The sequence below is a fragment of the Sceloporus undulatus genome, chromosome 3 (assembly GCF_019175285.1).
Source record: "Sceloporus undulatus isolate JIND9_A2432 ecotype Alabama chromosome 3, SceUnd_v1.1, whole genome shotgun sequence".
NCBI classification, from domain to species: Eukaryota; Metazoa; Chordata; class Lepidosauria; order Squamata; family Phrynosomatidae; genus Sceloporus; species Sceloporus undulatus.
Genome location: NC_056524.1, coordinates 204,685,486 through 204,710,686, shown reverse-complemented (window position 1 = coordinate 204,710,686; position 25,201 = coordinate 204,685,486). Strand labels below are relative to the sequence as shown.

General features: G+C 43.6%; 3 protein-coding genes across 9 annotated transcripts in view; all 3 read left to right on the top strand.

Annotated features, from left to right (window-relative positions):
* PDCD4 (programmed cell death 4) overlaps window positions 1–25,201 on the top strand; it is a 777,136-nt gene that overhangs the window by 178,534 nt on the left and 573,401 nt on the right. The window lies entirely within an intron of this gene.
* DUSP5 (dual specificity phosphatase 5) overlaps window positions 1–25,201 on the top strand; it is a 428,280-nt gene that overhangs the window by 160,371 nt on the left and 242,708 nt on the right. The window lies entirely within an intron of this gene.
* Window positions 1–25,201, top strand: part of MXI1 (MAX interactor 1, dimerization protein) — a 127,913-nt gene that overhangs the window by 61,922 nt on the left and 40,790 nt on the right. For all 3 annotated transcript variants that reach the window (XM_042456401.1, XM_042456400.1, XM_042456402.1), the window contains exon 3: window positions 429–458. In XM_042456401.1, coding sequence (XP_042312335.1) covers window positions 429–458 — 30 coding nt within the window. The remainder of the gene's footprint in view (window positions 1–428; window positions 459–25,201) is intronic.

Sequence of the window (25,201 nt, the reverse complement as noted above, 5' to 3'; positions counted from 1 at the left end):
CATTGTTGTTGTTTTTTATTTGTTTGTTTGAAAATAAATAATAAATAAAATGTAATTGTTATCTCTATTTGGTGGTAATTGACCCATATAAACAGCATAATATCTATAACATTAATTGGACAGAGTTACTTCACTGTAGGTACTGATCGTGACTAAAGCAATGGGTAAATGAGTATTGTTGGAGCAAAATCTTGAAGCTTGAGAACATTGAATATTATAAGAATTACAGTATAGGGTGTTTTTTTTAAAATACTTGTAATAGAGGTTTTACATGCAGTCATAGTAAATAATAGTGTGCGGGGGGGTTGAATCTGTTACTCTGATCCTTTTGAATGGAGAAAGAAAAAAATCCTGTTTTATGGGGAAAGATTCATGTGTTATAAGACCAGAGTTGGCTAATTATTTTTCTCCTTTGGTTTATCTTCCAGATCTACGCACAACGAACTAGAAAAGAACCGGTAAGTCGCCAATTAACAGATTTCCAAGGAATGAAAATTTTATCAGTGTGTGGACTCATTTTTAAACCCTTAAAGTGGCCTATGGCAGTTGTTCTTTCCTGGGATGATGGGAATTATAAACCAACACATCTTGAGGGTGCCAGGCTGAGTAAGGCTATGTTTTGGTCCACTCTTGCAGTTGTATCAGGTGAGTGTTTGAAAAGCAACAACAAGAGAATCTCTATAGGGATATTGGGGTGGGAGGAGCAAGCTATCTCCCACACTCCCAGAAATGCAAAGAAGTGACCCATTTTTTATACTAATCTGTATGCAGAGAAAGTACTGTTTCTCTTCTCTTTGCAAAGTGAAATCTGATTGGGTCAATGGCCATACATGAGGTTGCTAGGGTATTTGATTTCTCAGGCACTGGCACATGTTAATGAAAGAGCTCTGTGTGTCTCTGTGTGTTGCCCTTTCCTTCTTTTCTCTGCCAGTCAGAAATGTCATAATCCCTGTCGCATTACAGGAAAATGGCATTGTCCAATGGCCTCTGGAGTCTGGCTAACTGTTTGCTCCTGTGGAGTGGTGCTCTTGTAACCGGCTTTAGGACACAGGCTTTTTTTTATCCTTGAGCCCAAGTTTTAGCAAGCTGTGCAGTTTTGTTGCTTGGCTAGTTTTACTCTATGACTCATCTCCTTTGTAACAGGAGTTAGAGTAATATAAATACTACTGAGACAACAGGGAGTTAGTTCACACGCAGATCAGGTTGTAGCATTTCTTTCAGGATGCTATCGTTGTACCAGGGTTGCCTATTCATAAATTTATCTTCAGGATGGGGAGGGTGGTTTGCAGGCTGGTCGGGTCTACATTCCCAGGCTCATTGCTGTAGTCTGGTGGAAGGGAAAACATTCTTACAGGAGGCGGAAGAATTATTTAGAACCTATTCAGAAAATGCTGATAAGGAGAACACCGCAGAGTCAACCTGACTTAGTGTCCTGACTGTAGCCAGAGTAAGATTGGTAGACATTTAGGTTGAAAGGTTTATGTATCCCAGTGTTTTGTAGCTGTTATTTTGGTGTCCTGACTTACCCCGTTACATTGTAAGCCTGTGTGCATTTACTTCCTTTTCCTGTGTGTGTTTACTTCCTTTTGTCAAACGTTGGGGGCTGAGATGATGGCTCTACTGAGCTGAGCTCAACTATGATTAACACTGAATGCTAAATGTGCACGAAAACTGTCTACAAGTCTTAAGCATCAATAATTGTACCAGAGGAGTGATTTGGGGGGATTGGTGACACTTTTGCTATGTGTGTAGAAATTCAAAGGAGGCAGGGTCTGTAGAAATAAAAAAAAATGTAGAAATAAATAGAGAATGAAGGGGTTTCATAGATTTATAGATATATACAGGGCTGGACTAAGACAGTTTACAGTCTAATGACAAAATGGTGCTTCCTTGTTCCACACACTGAAGCTGAGTGAACAACCAGTTAAAACTTATTACTGTTGATGGGGAGGCAAACTGTATGCTGAGTCTGAAAATATTATCTCTTTGGACTACAGTTCAATGCAAGAAGATTCTGGAGCTCTTTATCCCAAAAGTAACTATTTTCAGGCTTTGAGTCAAGGTAACAGTTCAAGTTAGGGATCAGAATAAGGCCATATGGTGTTGTTAACTGCCGTCAAGTCAACTAGACTTTCAAAGGCCCTGTGAATGAGTCACCCTATCATCAACATCCCTGCTGAAGTCTTGAAGATTGAGGCCCATGGGTTCCTTGACTGAGTCTATCCAGCTGGAATGCACTCTTCCTTTTCCTACTGCTTTCTACCTTAGCAAGCATTGTTGTCTTTTCTCTCTTCATGGTATGCCCCAAATACAACAGTCTCAGTTTGTCATCTTGCTTTCTAAAGAGAGTTCAGGTTCTATTTGCCCTAAGATCCATTTATTTGGTTTTTTTTAAGTAGTCCACAGCATCCGTAGAGCTCTCCTCCAGCACCACATTTCAAATTACTTGATTTTCTTCATATCAGCTTTCTTCACTGTCCAGCTTTCAAAACCATACATAGCTATTGGGAATAAGATGGCAACGGACAATCCTAACTTTAATAATTACACAATATATCTTGACACTTCAGGATCTTGTCTCGTTCCTTCATAGCTGCTCTTCCAAGTCCTAGCCTTCTTCTGATTTCTTGACTGTAATTTCTGTTTTTATTAATAACTGAGCCTAAGTATGGAAAATCCTGAACTATTTCAATGTCTTCATTGTTTACTTTAAAGTTACATAAGTCATCTGTGCTTGCTCTTTTTGTTTTCTTAATGTTCAACTGTAAACCTTCTTTCTTTCTTGATTTTCTTCAGTTATCATTCCAAGTCTTTGCTGTTTTCATCTAGTAGTATGGTATCATCTGCATATCTTACATTGTAGGATAATACAACGGAGCCTTGTTTGACCATGTGGCATACATGTCTCCTTCCCCTATGATATAAAACAGCCAGGGGAACTCAGAGGGAACAGTAGCGGAATTGCTGTTGATGGCCCACAGCATTTGCCCCCTGAGGTTGTTGCCTTTGCCTAATGTTAGGGTTGGCCCTGTTGCACAAAATAAGATGGGAGAAGAGGAGGTGTGTGCAACTGATACAGAGGAAGTTGTCCATGCAAAGTAAGGAATATTGCAAGAAGCAAGGTCATACTTTTGTTTCAAAATAATAATACATTCTTGTTATGCAACTCAGCAAACTGGAACAGGACACTTCTAAGATTTAGATCATTCTCACATGAACTCCATTCTCACTGCAATTGCAGTAATTAATGAAAACACAGACATACTGGTTTGAGAGCAGCAATTATCGCATGTCTTTGCAATCGTGTGACTGAGTCTGTTGCTACCATCATCCTGTCTTCTGGACCCCCTCTTACCCCTGCCTTCCTGCACTATGCCCCACCTTTCAGTTTATTCTGTTCTGTTAATGTGATTTAAGTTTAAAGAAAGAAAATATCCCTCCAAAAGGGAATCAGACTGCTTGGGAATAGCGAGGGACAGAGGGTATGGGAGGAGAGGAGGAGATGATGACACCACGTGACTGACAATATAGCATCTACCCTGGTAGTGACATTTTGCACATGAGGAGTACAGTACTGGGGCTACTGCGTGATTGAGAGCTATTGACAGGTTTCTCCTGTCAAGAAAAAAGGACACCTTAATCACATTTGACATACACAGAAGCTGTGGGTTGGGGGCGATAAGTTGGAGGTAATAATAGCGCCAAAAGCACTATTTTACAATTGTATTCTGATGTTTAAAAGCCGCGCGTGATAATGTCCTGTGACAACATACATTGAGACATAAATATTAGCTATAGCTCAGGTGAACAACTGTTGTCTATTAGATTCCCATTTTCTGCCCCTGATGTCCTCCAGGGACTTCTTGGACTGTAAAAAAAATCTGTCCAACACAAACCAAGAGTGGCTAGAAACCTACAACTCCTTTTGAAAAACAGGGTTTTTTTTACGTTGAACAATGCAGAGCACTGTTGATCTGTTTCAAAGGTGGATCACCACCACTCCTGAGCATTCAGCAAAGGTAATTTGCTAATTTGGAGAGGTCAGGAAAGCAATGGCAGTCCAGAATGTCTGGAGGGGTGAGGGGCTGCAAAAATAGCACATGCAGCTCCAGGGCCAAAGTTTAGCCACTCCTGCTTTAGCTGACATTCCTGAAGGATGCCTTTTCTTAACATACTTATCAATAGCTTTTTTGCCTCCTGGAATTGCTTTAAGAATATTGAAGGTTGTTGTACAAATAGTGTAGGATTTAATTTCATAATGAAGAATAAGCTTGTCTGGTTGAAATCCAACCTTCTCCTTCCTGGGAGGTGTTGGGGGGATTGTTTATTGTTTTTTCCAAGATAAAATGTCTACTAAACTATTTTTATGCATGGAGAAATATGTAGACAGAGAGCAAATCAACTTATAAATCCCTTCTGTGAACCAAGTAGTTGCATGTTATTTTTCATTTTCTTGTTGGTACATGTGGGTCAGATCCAGAAATACATAATTGGCATTGGTGAGCATGAGGTCTGTTGCTTCATGGAACCAATTCAAACAGCAGCAGCAAAGCAACAGTAGTGGCTTTGCCATTAATATAGTTATGTCCTTTCTGGATCCTCTACTGTCACAACACAGCCATAAATCTGCCAAAAGTAGCATACCACCATCCAAGAATTGTGCAACTGGTTGTGTGATCTGTTGAATTAACTCTTTTTCTGCCCATTTTGCTTCCCCATTCACAATCATTCATAAGCTAAGTTCAAAATCCCCCTACCCCAATATATCCTGTGTTGTGAATTTTGGACACTTTCTAATTACGTATTTTCCGGTGTATAAGACGACTGGGCGTATAAGATGACTCCCAACCTTTCCAGTTAAAATATAGGGTTTGGGATATACTCGCCATATAAGACTACCCCTCTTTCAACGCACACCAAATAAAATTTTTAAAAACTTCAGATTTGATTTCAATATTGTAATTTTAATTCAAATGCTTATGACATGCAGGTACTTAGTAGGAAAACTTGTATACAAAGCCTGCTTGGATTGGTCAGCTCTCCCTGCCTGCCCAGCCCTCCCTGTCTCCAAGACTATCAGAGAGGTAGTTCTCTTTTTTCCATACCCCACAGCCGTTTTTGAGCTCCCCCCACCATATGCTGTGATCACAGATTCTCCAGTCCAGCTCGGAGGTTCCAGCACCTGTCCTATAAGACGACACCCGGCGTATAAGACGACCCCCGACTTTTGAGAAGATTTTCTTGGGTTAAAAAGTAGTCTTATATGCCAGAAAATACAGTAATACTGTCAGTTTTGCTTTTGATTTCATCTTAGTCTGTATGCCTATTCTGTGCAGAACTTGGAAAAATTGCTTTTCTAAGGGCTTGTCTACATGAAAGTGTAAGGGCCTGAACAGACAGGCCAAAATAATGCAGCTTTGGGCAACTTTGAAGGTGTGCTGTTTAAATGATGCACACATCCTAAAAGGCTGGAAGCCACACTAAAGCTGCACTTCAGTCCTAAGGATTCAATTTCGGCATGGCTTCTGGCCTCTTAGGACGTGTGCATAATTTAAACAGTACACCTCCAAAGTGACCCAAAGCTGCTTTATTTTGACCTGTCTGTTCAAACTCTATTATGGGCATTGCTGTGGATTTTTGCACATTTGCATCAGTGGTTAATTGTCTTCACTTTCCTGTGCTTCTGTTTGCATCTGTTCACTCTCCCTCTACCAAAAATGCGCAGCCATCTGAATTCATGTGAAGCAGACAGATGACCATGTATACCATAATGCATATTTCTGCATATTTCTGTGGATACTCCAGTAAAAACCATGAAACCTTTTCCTGCAGAGTTTAAGGAGTTGTTAAGGGACACCTCCCCCGCAAAAAGCCCAAACTTTTGTGAATCTCATGTGGCCAGATTGCCTTCTATTCAACTGGAATGAGGAGGATTTTAATCATATAGATTAGCCCAAAATTACAACTCCATTATCCCTAAGTAAAGTGTGAATGCTGGTTGCCCAAAAGAATGATATTTCTTCCGCCTGTTTAGAGGGAGTGTGCGAGCGAGTACATCTTCCTTTGGTATAATTCCTTGCCTCTCTATGAATCTTACAGATGTATCTGTGGGTCTCCCTCCATGAAGAGCCAGTGTGGCGTAGTGGTTTTAGTGTTGGACTACTCTCAGTCTGAGGAGATGGTAATGGCAAACCTCTTCTAAACACATCTTGCCAAGAAAACCCCATACTAGGGTCACCTTAGAGTCACCATAAGTTAGAAGTGACCTGAAGTCACAAAGAACACACACACTCATGTGGGTGCAGCTTCTTGAGTCTTTTCTACCCATTGGTCCTAAATGATGATTTATGTGGGAAAGTTCTTTGCAGGTAATCACTTCTGTGCACAAACGGCACTTTCTTTCCCTGCACAGGATCATGTGTTGTGAAACAGTCTGTCTCACAGTTTTGGGTTTGTTCTGAAGGGTGCCTGTGTGGAACTCACATCTGGGGCTTCAGTCTCCACCTGGCCTCACCTTATATGTAGCTGCTCAAAGCTACCCAATGAATGCTTATAACCTAGACTTCTGTTCTCTTCTAGTTTTACCATTTTTATGGACATTGGTCCCAGTACTCACTGCAGATGTTCAGCCTTGTTCCACAGTTTCAGGTTTATACCAGAGCTTTGGAAAGCTACTTTTTAAAACAATAGCTCTCAGAGTTCCCACCATCGTGACTACTGGTTAGGGAGAATCTATGAATTTTAATCCTAAAAAGTAACTTGTCCAAAGGCTGAAGTATATCCCACCCAACTTCTGTACTTCCAGACTGACCTAGCACTGGAAAAGTTGGGTGCCTTGCCTGTTGGCTCCTGCAACTGTATCACTGAAATAATTCCTGTAGTTCCAGCCTATGGAATCCTGAGGTCTGTAGTTTTACAAGGTCTTCAGCCTTCTCTGCCAAATGGTGCTTCACAAAACTATAAATCCCAGGACTCTCTAGGATGAAGCCGTTAAAAAGGTGTTAAACTGCATTATTTCTACAGTGTAGATGCACCCTTGGATGCAAGTGGACTGCTAAAAGAATAGGGACAGGGTCAGCACCTGCTGGTTCTTTATTTATTTATAACATTTATATTGTTCAGCATCTGGAAATGGCCTTAGAGTGGCATCTTTCCTTCCCTCTCTTCCTCTTTCCCTGTGTATTTGTCAAGACACTTTCTGACTTTTGGCTTATACTCAGAGGAGACACAACACAAAAGGAGAAAAGGATTGGGAAGGAAGAGAAAAACTTGCCATGCTGATTTTGTGAGATGTCCATGCAGTTGGAGCTAAGGCCCAGTGTTCCACTGCAGGCCTAGGATTCTGCTGCAGTGATGTTTCTAAGGCCACCCTCTTTACTCATTTCTGCCAATAAAATTTCACCAATGTTCTGCTAGTACGTATAGTTAAAAGCTGAAATAACCAAAACCAAAAACACCTTGAGAACTGGACATAACATTTTTGTGCTGTTGGAGGATTCTACTTCTTGGCTCCAAGGCAAACGCAGGGTTGCTTCACCTTCAGATTTTCATTGGTCACTATTTGTAGTTTCTTTTAAGTCTGCTTCTGGCTCTAGACTTAACTGTGGCAAAGATAAAAGCCGCACATCTAATAGCTTTGTTGCAGGCAGTATCTTACTTTTGCAGCTTCATCTTTTGGGGGGTGATTGCTTCATTTTTGAATCTCACATTATTGCCATACTCTATAATTTTGAAAATTGCCCACTTTTAGAGATCTGACTCAGTATGTTCTCCCTCTGCAAACATTTGCATGTCTGATTTCGGGTTTAGATTTTTTTTGATAACATATTCAGATCAGGCAGGTGTGGTTTTAAAAATTGATGTTGTTTTTTTTACAATTCAGATATTTTTCCTTGATTCAAATACTGTCTCCTTTACACCTGGTATATATAGGCTACATTCATATATTGAGATAAACTGTGGTTGAGACATGAAAGAGCCCATTCCAAGGCTAACAAGCTCCACTCTTCTTTCTTCCTCTTACAATCTGAGCAGATGTTGGCAGGCATTCCCTTCTTTTTAGTTAACCATGGCTTGCCGTATCATCTGGACTGACAAACCAGTTTGAAGTTGGCTTGATTTAAGATAATAATTGTTAATGTTAATTTTAGTTTGTTGGTTCAGACAACATCCATGATCAACTGAAAGTAGATGTGAAAGCTTAAGAACTTTTTGCTCTTGTCTGTTTGAAGGAGGAAGGGGGATCAGGGGAGCATGTGAATCTGGCAGGAACAAGCACATAGTTTAGTGTGATATCAGAATAAATGTTTCTAATTTTTTTTAATAATGATTAGCAGATCATGAATGTGTTATCAGTTCTTCCTTGGTTTTGCTTTAATCAAAATGTAACATCATATATTAATTGAGATTAATGTTAACCATGGTTACTTTTTAACCACAGCTTTGAAACATTGGAATTAGTACGGATGTGTCAATTGCTAACAGAATTAATGTTTAATGTTAATCGTTTGCAGTGAATATTGTAAAATTGATTTATTACATTATTTTTAGGAAAGTACTAGTGGTACATTATTTTAATGTGTATTTATTAAAATTCCCCCATTTAAAAAAAAGTTCTACTAAAATTAAAAACTTTTAAAATTCTTGTTTAAAAGCACAATGAACTACTTCTCCTCAGTGGGAGAAGAAAGGAGGGCCCCTAGAATTTTTAAAATTAAAATTAAAATTTTATTTTTTTAAATTTTTTTTTAAAAATTGAATTATTTTAAAATTATTATTTTTTTAATTTTATTTAAAAGCATTACACTTTAACCAAATCTTCACTATGTATATGTAAATACATTTAGGTTATGCATATGATACTGTAATTTAAAGATATAAATTTTAATTATGCTAGTTGTTTATGTCACAACTATTAGCATTATCACATATTCAGTGGTATGTTGGAATTATGATTTACAAGTAAAATTAGTGGAAAAAAATTTGTTAAAGATTCTATTGGGGTCAATGAGGTGACACTATGAATGTCATGCACTGGGTGATACCAACCCTAGGGATGCCACTGCCTGGAACCAAACCCCAGCCAATTCCAAAGGTCCACTGTAAATCTTTTCCTTCTGCGTTACATCCCTGTCTTGGTAGACTTCTAGCTAAACTCTTGTGCAATTCATTGTCTTTCTTTCAGACTGGTTCATCATGGGTCTGAAATTCAAGCTAGCAGTTTGGGCCTTCCAAGTCAGAGCTTTAGTTTTGGGAAGATAATATGAAGGTTTAACATTTTGCAGAAAAGAAGCAAAAAACATGGCTTTCTAGCGTCACAGTAACTTTTGTGCATACCACATTTGTTAATGTTTAAGACATCACAATAGCAAGCTGGTCTATCCCTTTCCCAAATTAATTTTGTGCTTTGACAGAATCACATTATGTTAATGGCTGTTTAAAGTAAGTTGAAAATTTTGGAGACTTCCTGTTTGGGCTCAAAAAGCACAAGAGATTTGTTTGGATTCTGATTCAACTCCTTTATTTCTGCTGTGCAGCAGCTGGAAGACTTGCATCCATCCATGACTTTGTTTTTTGAAAGTGGTACCTTTAAGCTGTGAATTATTATCAGTAGTTGGGATGTAAATCTTCTATTTCATCCTTGCATTCAAAGAAGAAAAATTAAAGTAACCTTCTCCCATTGCAGAGAAAAATTAATATTCTGCCATTCTCCCCATGTTCAACTGTCTTGAATTGCTGCACATGAATTATTCTGCAGAGAAAATCTCTCTTTTTTTGCACAAAAAAGTAAAAGAAAAACAGTTTTCTGCATACAAAATCTATTTTCTGCACAGGAAGCAGAGTTTTTAGTGCAAAAAAGGCAATTTTCCTCCATAGAATAATCCCCATGCCTTCAGGATGTTAAATACCAAGAGAAAAATGAACAAAATTCTTGCTGGTGTATTATTTATCCTGATTGTGGAGAAATCTGTTTTTTAACCTAAGAAAGAATACTTGCAAATATTCTTTGCATCCCTAATCACTGGCCATGTTTGCTAGTGGATTCTAGGAGCTGTATTCCCTTTCCCCAGAAAAGCGAAAATTTCCACGTTGTAATTGTCAGCTTTCTCGAGAGAGAACTAAGAATGGTGGAGTCAACCTGCTGAAGTTTCCAGGCAAGAAAAGACAGTCAGTGGTATAAATCCTATTGCTTGATTCTGCTAGAGTACACCCATTGATTCTAGCAGACTGGAGGAGGGCAAACGTTGTCCCCATCTTCAAAAAGGGGAAGAAAGAGGATCCCAACAATTATCGTCCAGTTAGTCTGATATCAATACCAGGAAAGATTCTAGAGCAGATCATTAAACAGAGAATCTGTGAACATCTAGAAGGCAATGCCATAATCACAAAAAGTCAACATGGGTTTCAGAGAAACAAGTCATGCCAGACAAATCTAATCTCTTTCTTTGATAAAATTACCAGCTTTGTGTAGATGAAGGGAATGCTGTGGATATGTATATCTTGATTTCAGTTAGGCCTTTGACAAGGTTTCCCCTGACATTCTTGCAAACAAGCTTGTAAAAAGTGGACTAGACAAGGCAACTGTTAAGTGGATTTGTACACTGGTTGACTGGATGAACCCAAGGGTGCTCAACAATGGCACCTTTTCATCCTGGAGAGAAGTGACCAGTGGGGTCCCACAGGGCTCTTGTCCTGGGCCCAGTACTGTTCAACATCTTTATCAATGATTTGGAGGAAAAAATGGTGGGGAATACTTATCAAATTTGCAGATGACACCAAATTAGGAGGAATAGCTAATACTCCAGAGGACGGATCAAAATTCAAAATGACCTATAGACTAGAAAGCTGGGCCACAGCTACAGAATGAACTTAACAGGGAAATGTAAAGTACTGCACTTAGGGCGAAAAAATGAAATGCACAGATATAGGATGGGGGACACCTGGCTTAAGGAGACAACATGTGAAAGGGATCTAGGAGTCCAAGTAGACCACAAGTTGAACATGAGTCAACAGTGCGATGCGCAGCTAACAGGCCAATGCGATTTTGGCTGCAATAGAAGTATACTGTCTGATCAAGGGAAGTAATAGTGCCACTTATTCTGCTCTGGTCAGGCCCCACCTGGAATATTGTGTTCCAGTTCTGGGCGCCACAATTCAAAAGGACATTGAGAAACTGGAGCTGTCCAAAGGAGGGTGACTAAAATGGTGAAAGGTCTGGAAACCTTGCGCCTATGAGGAACAACTCAGGGAGCTGGGGATGTTTCGCTGGAGAAGAGGAAGGTTAAGAGGTGATATGATGCCCTATTTAAATACTTGAAGGGATGTCATGTTGAGGAGGGAGCAAGCTTGTTTTCTGCTGCTCCAGAGACTAGGACCCGGACAATGGATGCAAGCTGCAGGAAAAGAGATTCCACCTCAACATTAGGAGGATTCCTGACAGTAAGGGCGTTCGACAGTGGAACACACTTTCCTCGGAGTGTAGTGGAGTCTCCTCCTTGGAGGTCTCAAACGGAGGTGGATGGCCATCTTTCAGGGATTGTTGATCTGGATTTCCTGCATGGGCGGGGTTGGACTGGTGGCCCTTGCGGTCTCTTCAGATTCTATGATTCTATGAATTTATCTATTTGTTGATTCACCATTCAATAATTGATTCAGTGTCTCTACTCTAATTAGAATTAACCAATAATATTCAGCTATGCAAGATGGTTTTTACACTTGTGTTGATAAATGTGTACAAATAGTTAGCATCTACTACTTTGTGAACAACCAGGAATAACAATAGACAGTGACATTATTCTGGTGGCCATTCTGCACCCTTCTGGTTTGGGTTCTTGGTTGGTCATGGTGGGGGAGTTGGAGCTCTTTCTGTTCTTCAGTTGAAGAGGGAACTGCTTGTGAAACGTGGCATAGGATACCTCCTTACACCATCATGTTAAAAGTGCAGTACAAACACTATGCCCTTGAAGGATTGTGGAAACTATATGTGGTACAAGAAGATTTCTCCCTCTTCTTTTCTGTGTTCATCAAAATGTGCTCCAGATCTCGAAGGCAAGATAATTGTGGTTTTGCTCTTTCTTACTATGAAAGAAGCCCTTGCAGCTATGTCACAGGCTCATTTTAAATGAAGTAAATGATTTTATAATACTAGAACACCCCCCACCCCGGTACGAAATCACACATTTGACTATCTAACTGCCTGTGATGTTTTCTTTTGGAGGTGAATCAGACTGTTGCTGAGTGTTCTCCTTTTTGTGACATCAGAGTGTGTATAAAGGTACATAATTTGCGTGGTAAACCTGCTGTTGAAATGGACTTGGCACGTTCTGTTTAAAAGGCATGTTGTTTAAGGGAAGCCTGTTTAGTATGTTTTCACAGCAGAAACTGGCTGGACTGATTCACGAATTCTTCCCCCTCCTTCCCCCCGAAATACTTTCCAGTTTTTTTTTTTAAGATTCTGCTTTAAAAAAAGAGCCAAATATACATGTCATTGAACAAATGTATATGCAGTGCTTTGAAATAAAGACCAACCGCCTGCCTAAGCTTTAGCAGAGAAGCCAGAAAGACGACTCAATCAGTGTTTTGAGTCACTGACCAGTTTAGTCAAACATGCCGTAAACATGGAAGGAAGCCAGATTTGAGCTGTAGGAAGGGTAATGGGGGAAATGCAAAAATCCTGATTTGCATGTTTTGGAGGCACCCTAATTTTTTTCATAAACAATACCAGTGAGTCCCAGACTTCAGCTCCCAGACTTTCTGACAGTTGGCCAATTGACTGGGGCTTCTAGGAGCTGAAGTCCAAAACATCTGGACTGAGTTTGAGAACCGCTAAAGGAATACTGTAAGGTGGCAGGAAAGAAAGGAAAGCGTTTCTGTGACTTTTGTTGTTCTTGTGAAATTAGGGAAGGCCAAACCCTATGAAATTTATGGGGCATACGTCAACAAGGGACTTGAAGTCTCCCCCCCCCCCACCACACACACTTATGCTGGCTTGTTGGTCACTACCAGGAAGATCTGGTAGTAGGCTCTAAGAGAGCTGGTGAGATTGCAATACTAGAGGCTGCACACTGGGCAATCTTAACAGCAGGGAAGGATTTAACTTTACTATGCCTGCTTAACTATTGGCCAAAAGAGGCAAGGAGATGGATTTGAGGGTGATAATCTGTCCTTCCATGCACTGCAAATGAGGAATTAAGGAAAGGTCTGTGCCTTCGTTTCTGTTAAGCCCAAATGAAATGGTAAGAATTACATAAATGTAAAGACCACAAAAGCATGCATTGTCACTAGGAAAGGGATCTCTTGTCTTCATAGACGAATGGACACGAATGTGGTAACTGGAATCCACAGGTATGTCTGCATCAACATTTTCACCTATTCCATGACCTGTTTGCACTTCATCCTGGTTATTTCTCTATTGAGGTTTTGCTTCTATAAAGTAGTTTGGTTTTTATGCAGATGTGGATTGGACAGTAAATACTGTAGGTACCTTTGGAACGTAGAAAAGTTACTTTTTGGCTGCAACTCTCATAAGCTCCCTCTCCCAGGGAAGTGTTCACTGTCCCCCAACCTAAGATTCAGCCTAGCAGAATATCTATAGGTCAGCCTCAGAAATTGAACAAGTTAGGTTTTGGATGAGAGCTCCCAAAATCTGGTTGTGTTTTCTGGAGATTCTGGGTATTGTTGTCCAAAAATAACTTTCCCAAGATTCAGCTTTCCTCTGCCTAGTGTCTCAGCTCGGAAAGGCTGTTGTAGTTGCCTGTAATTCCACACTGACCCCTTTACAGACATTTCTCCAGACATGAACCAAAAGGATTGTACTTTCTTCCTTGGCTGCATCCTTCTAACTAGGGATAGAGCACTGGTATTGGTTTCATCTCTGTTACTATCATTTAGGTCTGTGTTGCTGACATGAAAAGTTTTTTGTGTATATGTAAACAACATAGAACAAAATATATATTTCTATATAAACAAATCTATACTATAAAACAAGAATATCTGCATTTCACTGGCAGCTGTAACTCCTTGGGACAAAGCACTAGATGAGTCAAAGTTCAGATTTGTTTTGTTTATAACACTTGGATTCAGCTTAATTTCCAATTGGGGGTTTTTAGATTGAAAAAAGGGCAGACAAGTTAACTTATATATATGTTTTCTTTGCAGGATACTGTATGTGGTTACCTTTTTCTGTTAGCTCATTCCAAGGGATTTGGGACAGTAATTTCTTCTAAGGAGAAACGGAAGTGTATCTACAGCATACATATAGCAGTTTGATTCCACTTTAACTACCAAGGTTGCATCAATAGACTCCTGGCATTTGTAGATTGGTGAGAGGTACTTAGATTTATTTTTTTTCTTAGATCTCAAACATAACAGTTCAGAGACTAAACTAAAACTCTGGCAAAAATCCCAAGTCCTCTCCCAGACTACAGATCCCAGGATTTCATTGGATGGAGCCAAAGGAGTTAAAGTGGAATGAAATCACGATAACCCTGCAGTGTGGATACATCCAGAGAAAGAATGCCATAACTTACTTTCCAAACTTCAGGTATATGAATTGAAAATTTGCTCTGGAAATGAAATTGGATTCGCTTTTGACCAATTCCATTTACAGGTTCCATTTACAGCAGCTGGACTGAAGAGAGCAATCTGGAGTGAACGAAAATGGAAGGCCGCCCAGCCTTTCAACCACATCGCCACTGCGCAAATCTTTAAGTGTAGGCCTATTTTAAAAAATTATGTAGGCAGCTAGTTCCTTTTGCCCATTATCACACACAGTAACCTTGATACTGTGATGGGAGCTTGATAATTGTACGTTGCAAACATGGTGGAAAGGAACAAGCACACACACACCCCCCGCTCATTTCTGATTGGAACTATGCATCAAGTCATGAATGAGTGTCGAAATTGACATGTCCAGAGCTCAAGCAGTTTTTCATCTAATTCATTTCACTCTCAAAGAGAGTGTTTAAAATGCAGTGGGGAAATTGACCGCTTACTTTTAAAAGAAAATGAATATTGAAAATAGATTTCTTGGAATGGAATGATATTGCTTGTGGCGTGGTATGATTTCAACAGTGATACGCACTATATCAGGTAGGCGGAATCCAAGGTTGTATTGAGGTGAAAGGATGCTGGTGCTACAAGACTTCACCCTTTCTCTTATTCCAGTACAGCTCTCTCTTCCTTAGTTATTGCAAAACCGAAAAACCCTTTTCCAAGTCAAAACACTCTGAAATGAAAGTTCGTGAATGTTTAATGGATCTGTGGCATGTTTAATGTATTTTTGGAAAAAGATTGGCAGTTACCTCTAGTTCACTAAACTTGTGCCATTCTCTTAATGTTGCATAAACTGTGCATGCTCTGCATTCAGAGCTGATTCTAAAAGTGTTGACAGTACAGTTTCTCCCCCTTTTCTTCATAACCTGGGTTTGTGTCACTTGCCCAGGCAAGGTAAGAGGGACACAAGCCAATCATTTGGTCACTGGGAAGAATTATAGATTGATAGCAGGCTATTATATTCAGCCGAGTCTCAGTTCCAGACTCTGGAAATCCAGTGCCTATGAGCTGAATGGTATCCTTTTGAACAACGATAATAAATAATAATAATAATAATAATATAATAATAATAATAATAATAATAATAATAATAACAACAATAATAATAATACATTTCATTTATAGACCGCTATTCCGCAATTGATCTAGCGATGTACAGTACAAAATGCAATACAATACAATACAATCTCCCTCAGATGGTGGCTGAAGGGAGGGCTTTTCTTCTTCCAGGCAGGCCTGGTGGAGCTAGCCTGCCTCTCTCCCTCAAGGTGGTGCTGAAGGGAGGGCTTTTTTCTTCCAGGCAGGCCTGGTGGAGCTAGCCTGCCTCTCTCTCCCTCAAGATGGAGGATGAAGGGAGGGATTGTCTTCTTCCAGGCAGCCGGGGGAGCTAGCCTGCCTCTCTCTCCCTCAAGATGAGGATGAAGGGAGGGCTTGTCTTCTTCCAGGCAGGCCTGGTGGAGCTACCCTGTCTCTCTCTCCTCAAGATGAGGATGAAGGGAGGGCTTGTCTTCTTCCAGGCAGGCCTGGTGGGCTGGCCTGCCTCTCTCTCCCTCAAGATGATGTCTGAAGGGAGGGCTTGTCTTCTTCCAGGAAGGCCTTGTGGTGCTAGCCTGCTCTCTCTCCCTCAAGATGGTGGATGAAAGGAGGGCTGTCTTCTTCCAGAAGGCCTGGTGGTGCTAGCCTGCCTCTCTCTCCTCAAGATGGTGTCTGAAGGGAGGGCTTGTCTTCTTCCAGGCAGGCCTGGTGGAGCTAGCCTGCCTCTCTCTCCCTCAAGATGGAGGATGAAGGGAGGGCTTGTCTTCTTCCAGGCAGGCCTGGTGAGCTAGCCTGTCTCTCTCTCCTCAAGATGGAGGATGAAGGGAGGGCTTGTCTTTCCAGCAGGCCTGGTGGAGCTGGCCTGCCTCTCTCTCCCTCAAGATGGTGTCTGAAGGGGGCTTGTTCTTCTTCCAGGAAGGCCTGGTGGTGCTAGCCTGCCTCTCTCTCCCTCAAGATGGTGTCTGAAGGGGGGCTTGTCTTCTTCCAGGCGGCCTGGTGGAGCTGGCCTGCCTCTCTCTCCCTCAAGATGGTGTCTGAAGGGAGGGCTTGTCTTCTTCCAGTCAGGCCTGGGAGCTGGCCTGCCTCTCTCCCTCAAGATGGTGTCTGAAGGGAGGGCTTGTCTTCTTCCGGCAGGCTGGTGGAGCTGGCTGCCTCTCTCTCCCTCAAGATGGTGGATGAAGGGAGGGCTTGTCTTCTTCCAGGAAGGCCTGGTGGTGCTAGGCCTGCCTCTCTCTCCCTCAAGATGGTGGCTGAAGGGGGTTTTCTTCTTCCAGGAAGGCCTGGTGGTGCTAGCCTGCCCTCCTCTCCCCCAAGATGGTGTCTGAAGGGAGGCTTGTCCTTCCCGGAGCCTGTTGGAGCTAGCCTGCCTCTCTCTCCCTCAAGATGGAGGATGAAGGGAGGGTTTGTCTTCTTCCAGGAAGGCCTGGTGGAGCTAGCCTACCTCTCTCTCCCTCAGATGAGGATGAAGGGAGGGCTTGTCTTCTTCCAGGAAGGCCTGTTGGAGCTAGCCTGCCCACTCTCTCCCTCAAGAGAAGGGAGGGCTGTCTTCTTCCAGGCAGCCTGGTGGAGCTAGCCTGCCTCTCTCTCCCTCAAGTGGTGGCTGAAGGGAGGGCTTTTCTTCTTCCAGGCAGGCCTGGTGGAGCTAGCTGCCTCTCTCTCCCTCAAGATGGAGGATGAGAGGGATTGTTTCTTCCAGGCAGGCCTGGTGGAGCTAGCCTGCCTCTCTCTCCCTCAAGTGGTGGATGAAGGGAGGGCTTTTCTCTTCCAGGCAGGCCTGGTGAGCTAGCTCCCTCTCCTCCCTCAAGATGGAGGATGAAGGGAGGGCTTGTCTTCTTCCGCAGGCCTGGTGGAGCTAGCCTGCCTCTCTCTCCTCAGATGGAGGATAGGGAGGGATTGTCTTCTTCCAGGGGCCTGGGGAGCTGCCTGCCCTCTCTCCCTCAAGATGGAGGATGAAGTTAGGGGCTTGTCTTTTCCAGGCAGGCCTGGTGGAGCTAGCTGTCTCTCTTCTCCTCAAGATGGGGATGAAGGAGGGCTTGTCTCTTCCAGGCAGGCTGGTGGAGCTGGCCTGCCTCTCTCTCCCTCAAGATGGTGTCTGAAGGGAGGGCTTGTCTTCTTCCAGGAAGGCCTTGTGGTGCTAGCCTGCCTCTCTCTCCCTCAAGATGGTGGATGAAGGGAGGGCTTGTTTCTCTTCCAGGCAGGCCTGGTGGAGCTAGCCTGTCTCTCTCTCCCTCAGATGGAGGATGAAGGGAGGGCTTGTCTTCTTCCAGCAGGCCTGGTGGAGCTGCCTGCCTCTCTCTCCCTACGATGGTGTCTGAGGGAGGGCTTGTCTTCTTCCCAAGAGGCCTGGTGGTGCTAGCCTGCCTCTCTCTCCCTCAGATGGTGTTGAAGGAGGGCTTTCTTCTTCCAGAGGGCCTGGTGGAGCTGCTGCCTCTCTCTCCTCAAGATGGTGGATGAAGGAGGGCTTGTCTTCTTCCAGGAAGGCCTGGTGGTGCTAGCCTGCCTCTCTCTCCCTCAAGATGTGTTGAAGGGAGGGCTTGTCTTTCCAGGCAGGCCTGGTGGGCTAGCCTGCCTCTCTTCCTCAAGATGGAGGATGAAGGGAGGGCTTGTCTTTTCCAGGCAGGCTGGTGAGCTAGCCTGTCTCTCTCTCCTCAGAGGAGGATGAAGGGGGCTGTCTTCTTCCAGGCAGGCCTGGTGGGCTGGCCTGCCTCTCTCTCCCTCAAGATGGTGTCTGAAGGGAGGGCTTGTCTTCTTCCAGGAAGGCTGGTGGTGCTAGCCTGCCTCTCTCTCCTCAAGATGGTGTCTGAAGGGAGGGCTTGTCTTCTTCCAGGCAGGCCTGGTGGAGCTGGCCGCCTCTCTCTCCCTCAAGATGGTGTTGAAGGGAGGGCTTGCTTCTTCCAGTCAGGCCTGGTGGAGCTGGCCTGCCTCTCTCTCCTAAGATGGTGGATGAAAGGAGGCTTTCTTCTTCCAGGCAGGCCTGGTGGGCTAGCCTGCCTCTCTCTCCCTCAAGATGGCGTCTGAAGGGAGGGCTTGTCTTCTTCCAGGAAGGCCTGTTGGAGCTGCCTGCCTCTCTCTCCCTCAAGATGGAGGATGAAGGGGGGTTTGTCTTCTTCCAGGCGCTGGTGGAGCTAGCCTACCTCTCTCTCCCTCAAGATGGGGATGAAGGGGGGCTTGTCTTCTTCCAGGCAGGCTGGTGGAGCTAGCCTGCTCTCTCTCCCTCAAGATGGAGATGAAGGGGGATTGTCTTCTTCCAGGCGGGCTGGGGGAGCTAGCCTGCCTCTCTCTCCCTCAAGATGGAGGTGAAGTTAGGGCTTGTCTTCTTCAGGCAGGCCTGGTGGAGTAGCCTGTCTCTCTCTCCCTCAAGATGGAGGATGAAGGGAGGCTTGTCTTCTTCCAGGCAGGCCTGGTGGAGCTGGCCTGCCTCTCTCTCCCTCAAGATGTGTCTGAAAGGGGCTTGTCTTCTTCAGGAGGGCCTTGTTGTGCTAGCCTGCCTCTCTCTCCCTCAAGATGGTGGATGAAGGAGGGCTTGTCTTCTTCCAGGAAGGCCTTTGGTGCTAGCCTGCTCTCTCTCTCCCTCAAGATGGTGGATGAAGGAGGGCTTGTTTCTTCCAGGAAGGCCTGGTGGTGCTAGCCTGCCCTCTCTCCCTCAAGATGGTGTCTGAAGGGAGGGCTTGTCTTCTTCCAGGCAGGGCCTGTGGAGCCTGCCTGCCTCTCTCTCCCTCAAGATGGAGGATGAAGGGAGGCTTGTCTTCTTCCAGCAGGCCTGGTGGCGTAGGCCTGTCTCTCTCTCCTCCAAGATGGAGGATGAAGGGAGGGCTTGTCTTCTTCCAGGCAGGCCTGGTGGAGCTGGCCTGCCCTCTCTCCCTCCAGATGGGGTCTGAAGGGAGGGCTTGTCTTCTTCCAGAAGGCCTGGTGGTGCTAGCCTGCCTCTCTCTCCCTCAAGATGGTGCCTGAAGGGAGGGCTTGTCTTCTTCCAGGCAGGCTGGTGGAGCTGGCCTGCTCTCTCTCCCCCTCAAGATGGTGGATGAAAGGAGGGCTTGTCTTCTTCCAGGAAGGCCTGGTGGTGCTAGCCTGCCTCTCTCTCCCTCAAGATGGTGTCTGAAGGGAGGGCTTGTCTTCTTCCAGGCAGGCTGGTGGAGCTGGCCTGCCTCTCTCTCCCTCAAGATGGTGGGATGAAGGGAGGGCTTGTCTTCTTCCCGGAAGGCCTGGTGGTGCTAGCCTGCTCTCTCTCTCCCTCAAGATGTGGTGAAAGGAGGCTTTTCTTCTTCCAGGCAGGCCTGGTGGTGCTAGCCTGCCCTCTCTTCCCTCAAGATGGTGTCTGAAGGGAGGGCTTGTCTTCTCCAGGAAGGCCTGTTGGACTCGCTGGCCTCTCTCTCCCTCAAGATGGAGGATGAAGGGAGGGTTGTCTTCTTCCAGGAAGGGCCTGGTGGAGCTAGCCTACCTCTCTCTCCCTCAGATTGAGGATGAAGGGAGGGCTTGTTTCTTCCAGGAAGGCCTGTTGGAGCTAGCCTGCCTCTCTCCCCTCAAGATGGGTGAAGGGAGGGCTTGTCTTCTTCCAGGCAGGCCTGGTGGAGCTGGCCTGCCTCTCTCTCCCTCAAGATGGTGGATGAAGGGACGGCTCGTCTTTCTTCCAGAAGGCCTGGTGGATCGGCCTGCCCCTCTCTCCCTCAAGATGGTGGATGAGGAGGGCTTGTCTTCTTCCAGGAAGGCCTGTTGGAGCGAGCCTGCCTCTCTCTCCTCAAGATGGTGGATGAAAGGAGGGCTTTTCTTCTTCCAGGCAGGCCTGGTGGTGTAGCCTGCCTCTGTTCCCCAAGAGGAGGATGAAGGAGGGCCTGTCTTCTTCCAGGAGGGCTGTGGAGTGTGCCTCTCTCTCCCTCAAGATGGAGGATGAAGGGAGGGTTGTCTTCTTCCACCGGAGGCCTGGTGGAGCTAGCCTACTCTCTCTCCCTCAAGATGGGATGAAGGGAGGGCTTGTCTTCTTCCAGGAAGGCCTGTTGGAGCTAGCCTGCCACTCTCTCCCTCAAGATGGAGGATGAAGGGAGGCTGTCTTCTTCCGGAAGGCCTGGTGGAGCTAGCCTGCTCTCTCCCCTCAAGATGGTGGATGAAGGGAGGGCTTGTCTTCTTCAGGTCCGGCCTGGTGGAAGCTGGCCGCCTCTCTCTCCCTCAAGATGGTGGATGAAGGGAGGGCTCGTCTTCTTCCAGGAGGCCTGGTGGAGCTGCCTGCCCTCTCTCCCTCAATGGTGGATGAAGGGAGGGCTCGTCTTCTTCCAGGAAGGCCTGGTGGAGCTGGCCTGCCCCTCTCTCCCTCAAGTGGTGGATGAAGGGAGGGCTCGTCTTCTTCCCGGCAGGCCTGGTGGAGCTGGCCTGCCCCCCTCTCTCCCTCAACGATGGTGGATGAAGGGAGGGCTCGTCTTCTTCCAGGCAGGCCTGGTGGAGCTGGCCTGCCCCTCTCTCCTCAAGAGTGGATGAAGGGAGGGCTGTCTTCTTCAGGCAGGCTGGTGGTGCTAGCCTGCCTCTCTCTCCTCAAGATGGTGGATGAAGGGAGGGCTTGTCTTCTTCCAGGATAGGACCTGGTGGAGCTAGCCTCCTCTCTCTCCTCAAGATGGTGGATGAAGGGAGGGCTTGTCTTCTTCCAGGCAGGCCTGGGTGAGCTAGCCTGCCTCTTCTCCCTCAAGATAGATGTATCCTCTTCTGAGTCCTGCACTTTAAATTACTTTGCCTGCTATTCTTCGATTGGAGTTTATCAAACGGGAGGAAATTTCTCTTAAATTCGAATGAAAAGAAAGTGGGGCCAAAACGTATTTAAAGTCGCTAGTTTCGCGCAATTACTTGAATACATATTGCATTCGATCTGGCCCCCCATTGCCCGAAAATAGCATGCCATTGCCCGAATTTGCATGTGGCAGTCTGTCACACAATCATGTGAAACCACATGATTGTGTTCGGACTGACTTCCCATTGCCCAAATTTGTGTATAGTGGGTTATCACACAATAACGTTAAACCCCATGATTGCGTTCAGATTGCCATCGGATTATACTTCCAATTCCCCTTGTCTGATAAACCCCATTGTAGGACTTCTTTTTTATTTTATTTTTTAAATGTTACTGCATAGGTGACAAGTAGTGATATAAAACTTATTGTTAGGGAGTCTGAATTAGCCATATTCCAGGCACACTTCCTGGTGCAACCACTGAGTCGTGATTTTCAGTACTGTATCTATTTTAGTGGATAAGTAAATCCAACCCTACATTATGCCTTTGAGAGCCAGTGTGATGTCAGTACTTTTTAATCTATCATATGTGGAGGATCAATATTTTCCCCCAGTGGCTTGGGACCAGTACCAGGGACAAGCACTGATCTATGGACTTCCTCTTTGAGTACCACTTTGTTGTTTTGTGCCTTTAAGTTGTTTTCAACTTATGGCATGATCCTAAGGCCTATCACGGAGTTTTCTTGGCAAACTTTGTTCAGAGGTTGGCCATTACCTTCCTCTAGGCTGAGAGTATGTGTCTTGCCCAAGATCACCTTTCATGATTGGGTTTCATGATTGAGCAGGGAATCAATTCTGGCCTCCAGAGTTGTAGTCCATCACCCAAACCACTGTGCCATGCTGGCCACTACTTGTGTGTTTTCCCTCTTACATAATTGATGGTAGGGATCTAAGCCACATATGGTGTCTACATGCTTAGAGCATTCTTCTTTCCTCAGACCATTCCCCTCCAACATGTGTAAGGAAGCAGGAACATAACAGACCATCCTTCCACTCACAACTGGACAAGATGAATGCCTTTATAGGGTTTATGAGTGTTCACCAAACTGCTCTCATTGAAGTATATTATTTTTAGGTTATATCTAACCCAAATAAGCTGTCAGAAATGGCCCTGAATGTTTCAAATCAGTGTTGAGGATATCAAGATAAGGAGGGCTCTTTTTTTCCTATGTGGTGACTTGTAAGAAGGCAAAAAGTTACTGGTCTGAGATGTATATGTTAATCCAAATGATGATGATGATGATGATGATGATGATGATGGCAGAAGTGTTTTTGCTGAGCATAATGGATAAAGAACTGAATAGTAAATGTGGATCTTTTCTTTAATATATGATAACAACAGCAAGAATATTGTTTGTTCAAATGTGGAAATGGACTGAGGCACCAACAGTGGAAGGATGGATTGTTAAGGTTGCTGAGGGTGCCCAAATGGCAGAATTAACCTGGGTTCTAAAGGATAAACCAAGTTAAGACTTTTTAAAACCTTGCAAATTGCTCGTGTACTTTTTGAGCAATAAGGAATCTAATGGTGTAATAATCTGTGGCTATGGTCATTTGTAATTTTAGCAGGAATATTTAGTTGAATCTGCACTTGTAATAATCTTTTCCCCCTTTTTAATTTTTCTTGTCATTACAGTCAATTGTGGGGATCAGAGCCCTATTGTGTATTCTTGTTCCTGTTCTGTCTTCCCCCCTTCTTTCTTCTTTCTCCTTCCCCTTCCCCCACCTCTCCAGTTTCTTTATCTTTGCTTGCATATTATTTTGACTGTAAATTCATTTGTATTAAAATTAATCCAGAAAAAGAAATATATTTTTGAAGAAATAATCAGTGGATTTACAGTCTGCATTGATCTGCTTTTGTAGTTGTTTCACACGTGCAAATTCTAACCTGATGTTTTAGTGGCTGCAGTCATACATGTGTTGGCTTGCCTTCACAAACATTTGGGGATAATTGTTTGTAGAGGACCACAAATGCCCAGCTCTTCACCGTTTTCTCTTACTGACTTTTCTTCCATATTTATATATCTTGCCAATAGCACTGTTTCCCTAGACATGTCCATAGAATGCAGTTCCGTATGTGTGTTTATCTGTTTATGTGTGTGGTCAGACCACTAAGTAATCACTGTTAGTATGAAGTAACAGTACTGTAACTGTGTTTCACAAAGGGAGAAGCTTTTAACAAGAACTATTTTAAGCCAGCCTGGGGAAGGAAATGGAGGAAATCAGAACTGCTTTTGAGAGAGATTATTTATAAGGCCTTGTTATATCATCTGAATATTTTTTTAATCACTTACTGATGCAGAAAGTATTCTATTCTGATTATTTATGGGGTTTTGTGTCTTCAGGACATGATATTCTCTCTCTGCTTGGTACTTCCACAACTTTGGATATTTCAGGTGGTTTACATGGTGGTTAGTTTCACAGATGGAATGGAGGCATTCTGGTGTCTCCTTTTCTTTTAATACTTCATACAAATATATGTATTTGCCTGTCCACTCTTCGAGGTCAGGGTGTAATCATCAGATTGTGTTTAGATAGTATAGTGCCACAATGTTAATACATATAAACATCTGGCATAAATATGGAAGCTATCAGTCTTGAATGCTATTCAACATTTCTAACAGTTCTTCTGAATTGCTGCTGGTTCATGAACAACTGGTAGCTATACCACAATGGCGTTCCAGAAAAGAAAGACATTGTTGTACCCAATGGGCACAGATATGGTACCAGTCCCTGGTACACTGAATTTAATTAGATAGAAGCACTGCCATAAACTATGGTTTAATGTTAATTTGTGAATTTTGGATATAGTACTTTGCTGTATGGCCAACACAGATACCCCTGGATATGTTTTCTCACTTGTTCCCAAATGTATTTTCCTGAAGCACTCTAACCAAGCCTAATTCATAAAATAGAGCTTGAAGCTGGCTTGTTCCAAAATAGCTGTAGCAAAAGCCACTGTTTTATAGTTTTGAGCTACAAATGTGATTAAGGATAGAGAAAAGTTTCTGAAGTCCTCCTCCAGAGCGTGTGGCTCACTGCAACTCAGTCTTGGTAGTCCACAACTGTTTCTACACTAGATAGTGGTACCAATTTGATACCATATTAACTGTCTTGTCTCCTATGGAATCCTGGGATTGTTTGTTTGGTGAGGTACTTGGAATTCTAGTCCACTGCCATGAACTATAGTATTATAGCTCTTTAATGAAGAATTCTGAACCCTGTGATTGGTTTATCTTGGGGTCATCTTAAGAGGGAAACAACTTGAAGGCACTCAGCAACAATTTTACACAGACATTTTGCTAAAACTAATGCTTGGGAAGAAGTTAGCTGACAGAAACTGAATCCTGCACTTGATTTCTGAAAGGCATGATATTTGAGATGTCAAGAAAAAGTGTCCCTAGTTAGATGGCTGGCGGTACAGTCAGCCCTCCCTATCCACGTTTTTTTTATCCACAGATTCAAACATCCATGGTTTGAAAATATTTTTTAAATATATGGATTCCAAAAAGCAAACCTTCATTTTGTCATTTTATTTAAGGGACACCATTTTATTATGCCATTGTATTTAATGGGACTTGACCATTGATGAATTTTGGTATCCATAGGGGGTCCTGGAACCAAGCTCCAGGAGATACCAGGGATCCACTGTATAAGTTGTTTTCTTTTCATTTCTTTGTAATGTTGCTTTGCTCACTTGCTGAAGTTATTTTTAATGTGTCTGTTCTCCGCTTTTTCTGGACTGTATTGGGGTTCTGATGAGTAGTAATTATTTTGGATTTTTTGTACATAATCATACCTTTCCTTTATGTTGTTCATGGAAAATAAGGCAAATAAAATCTAC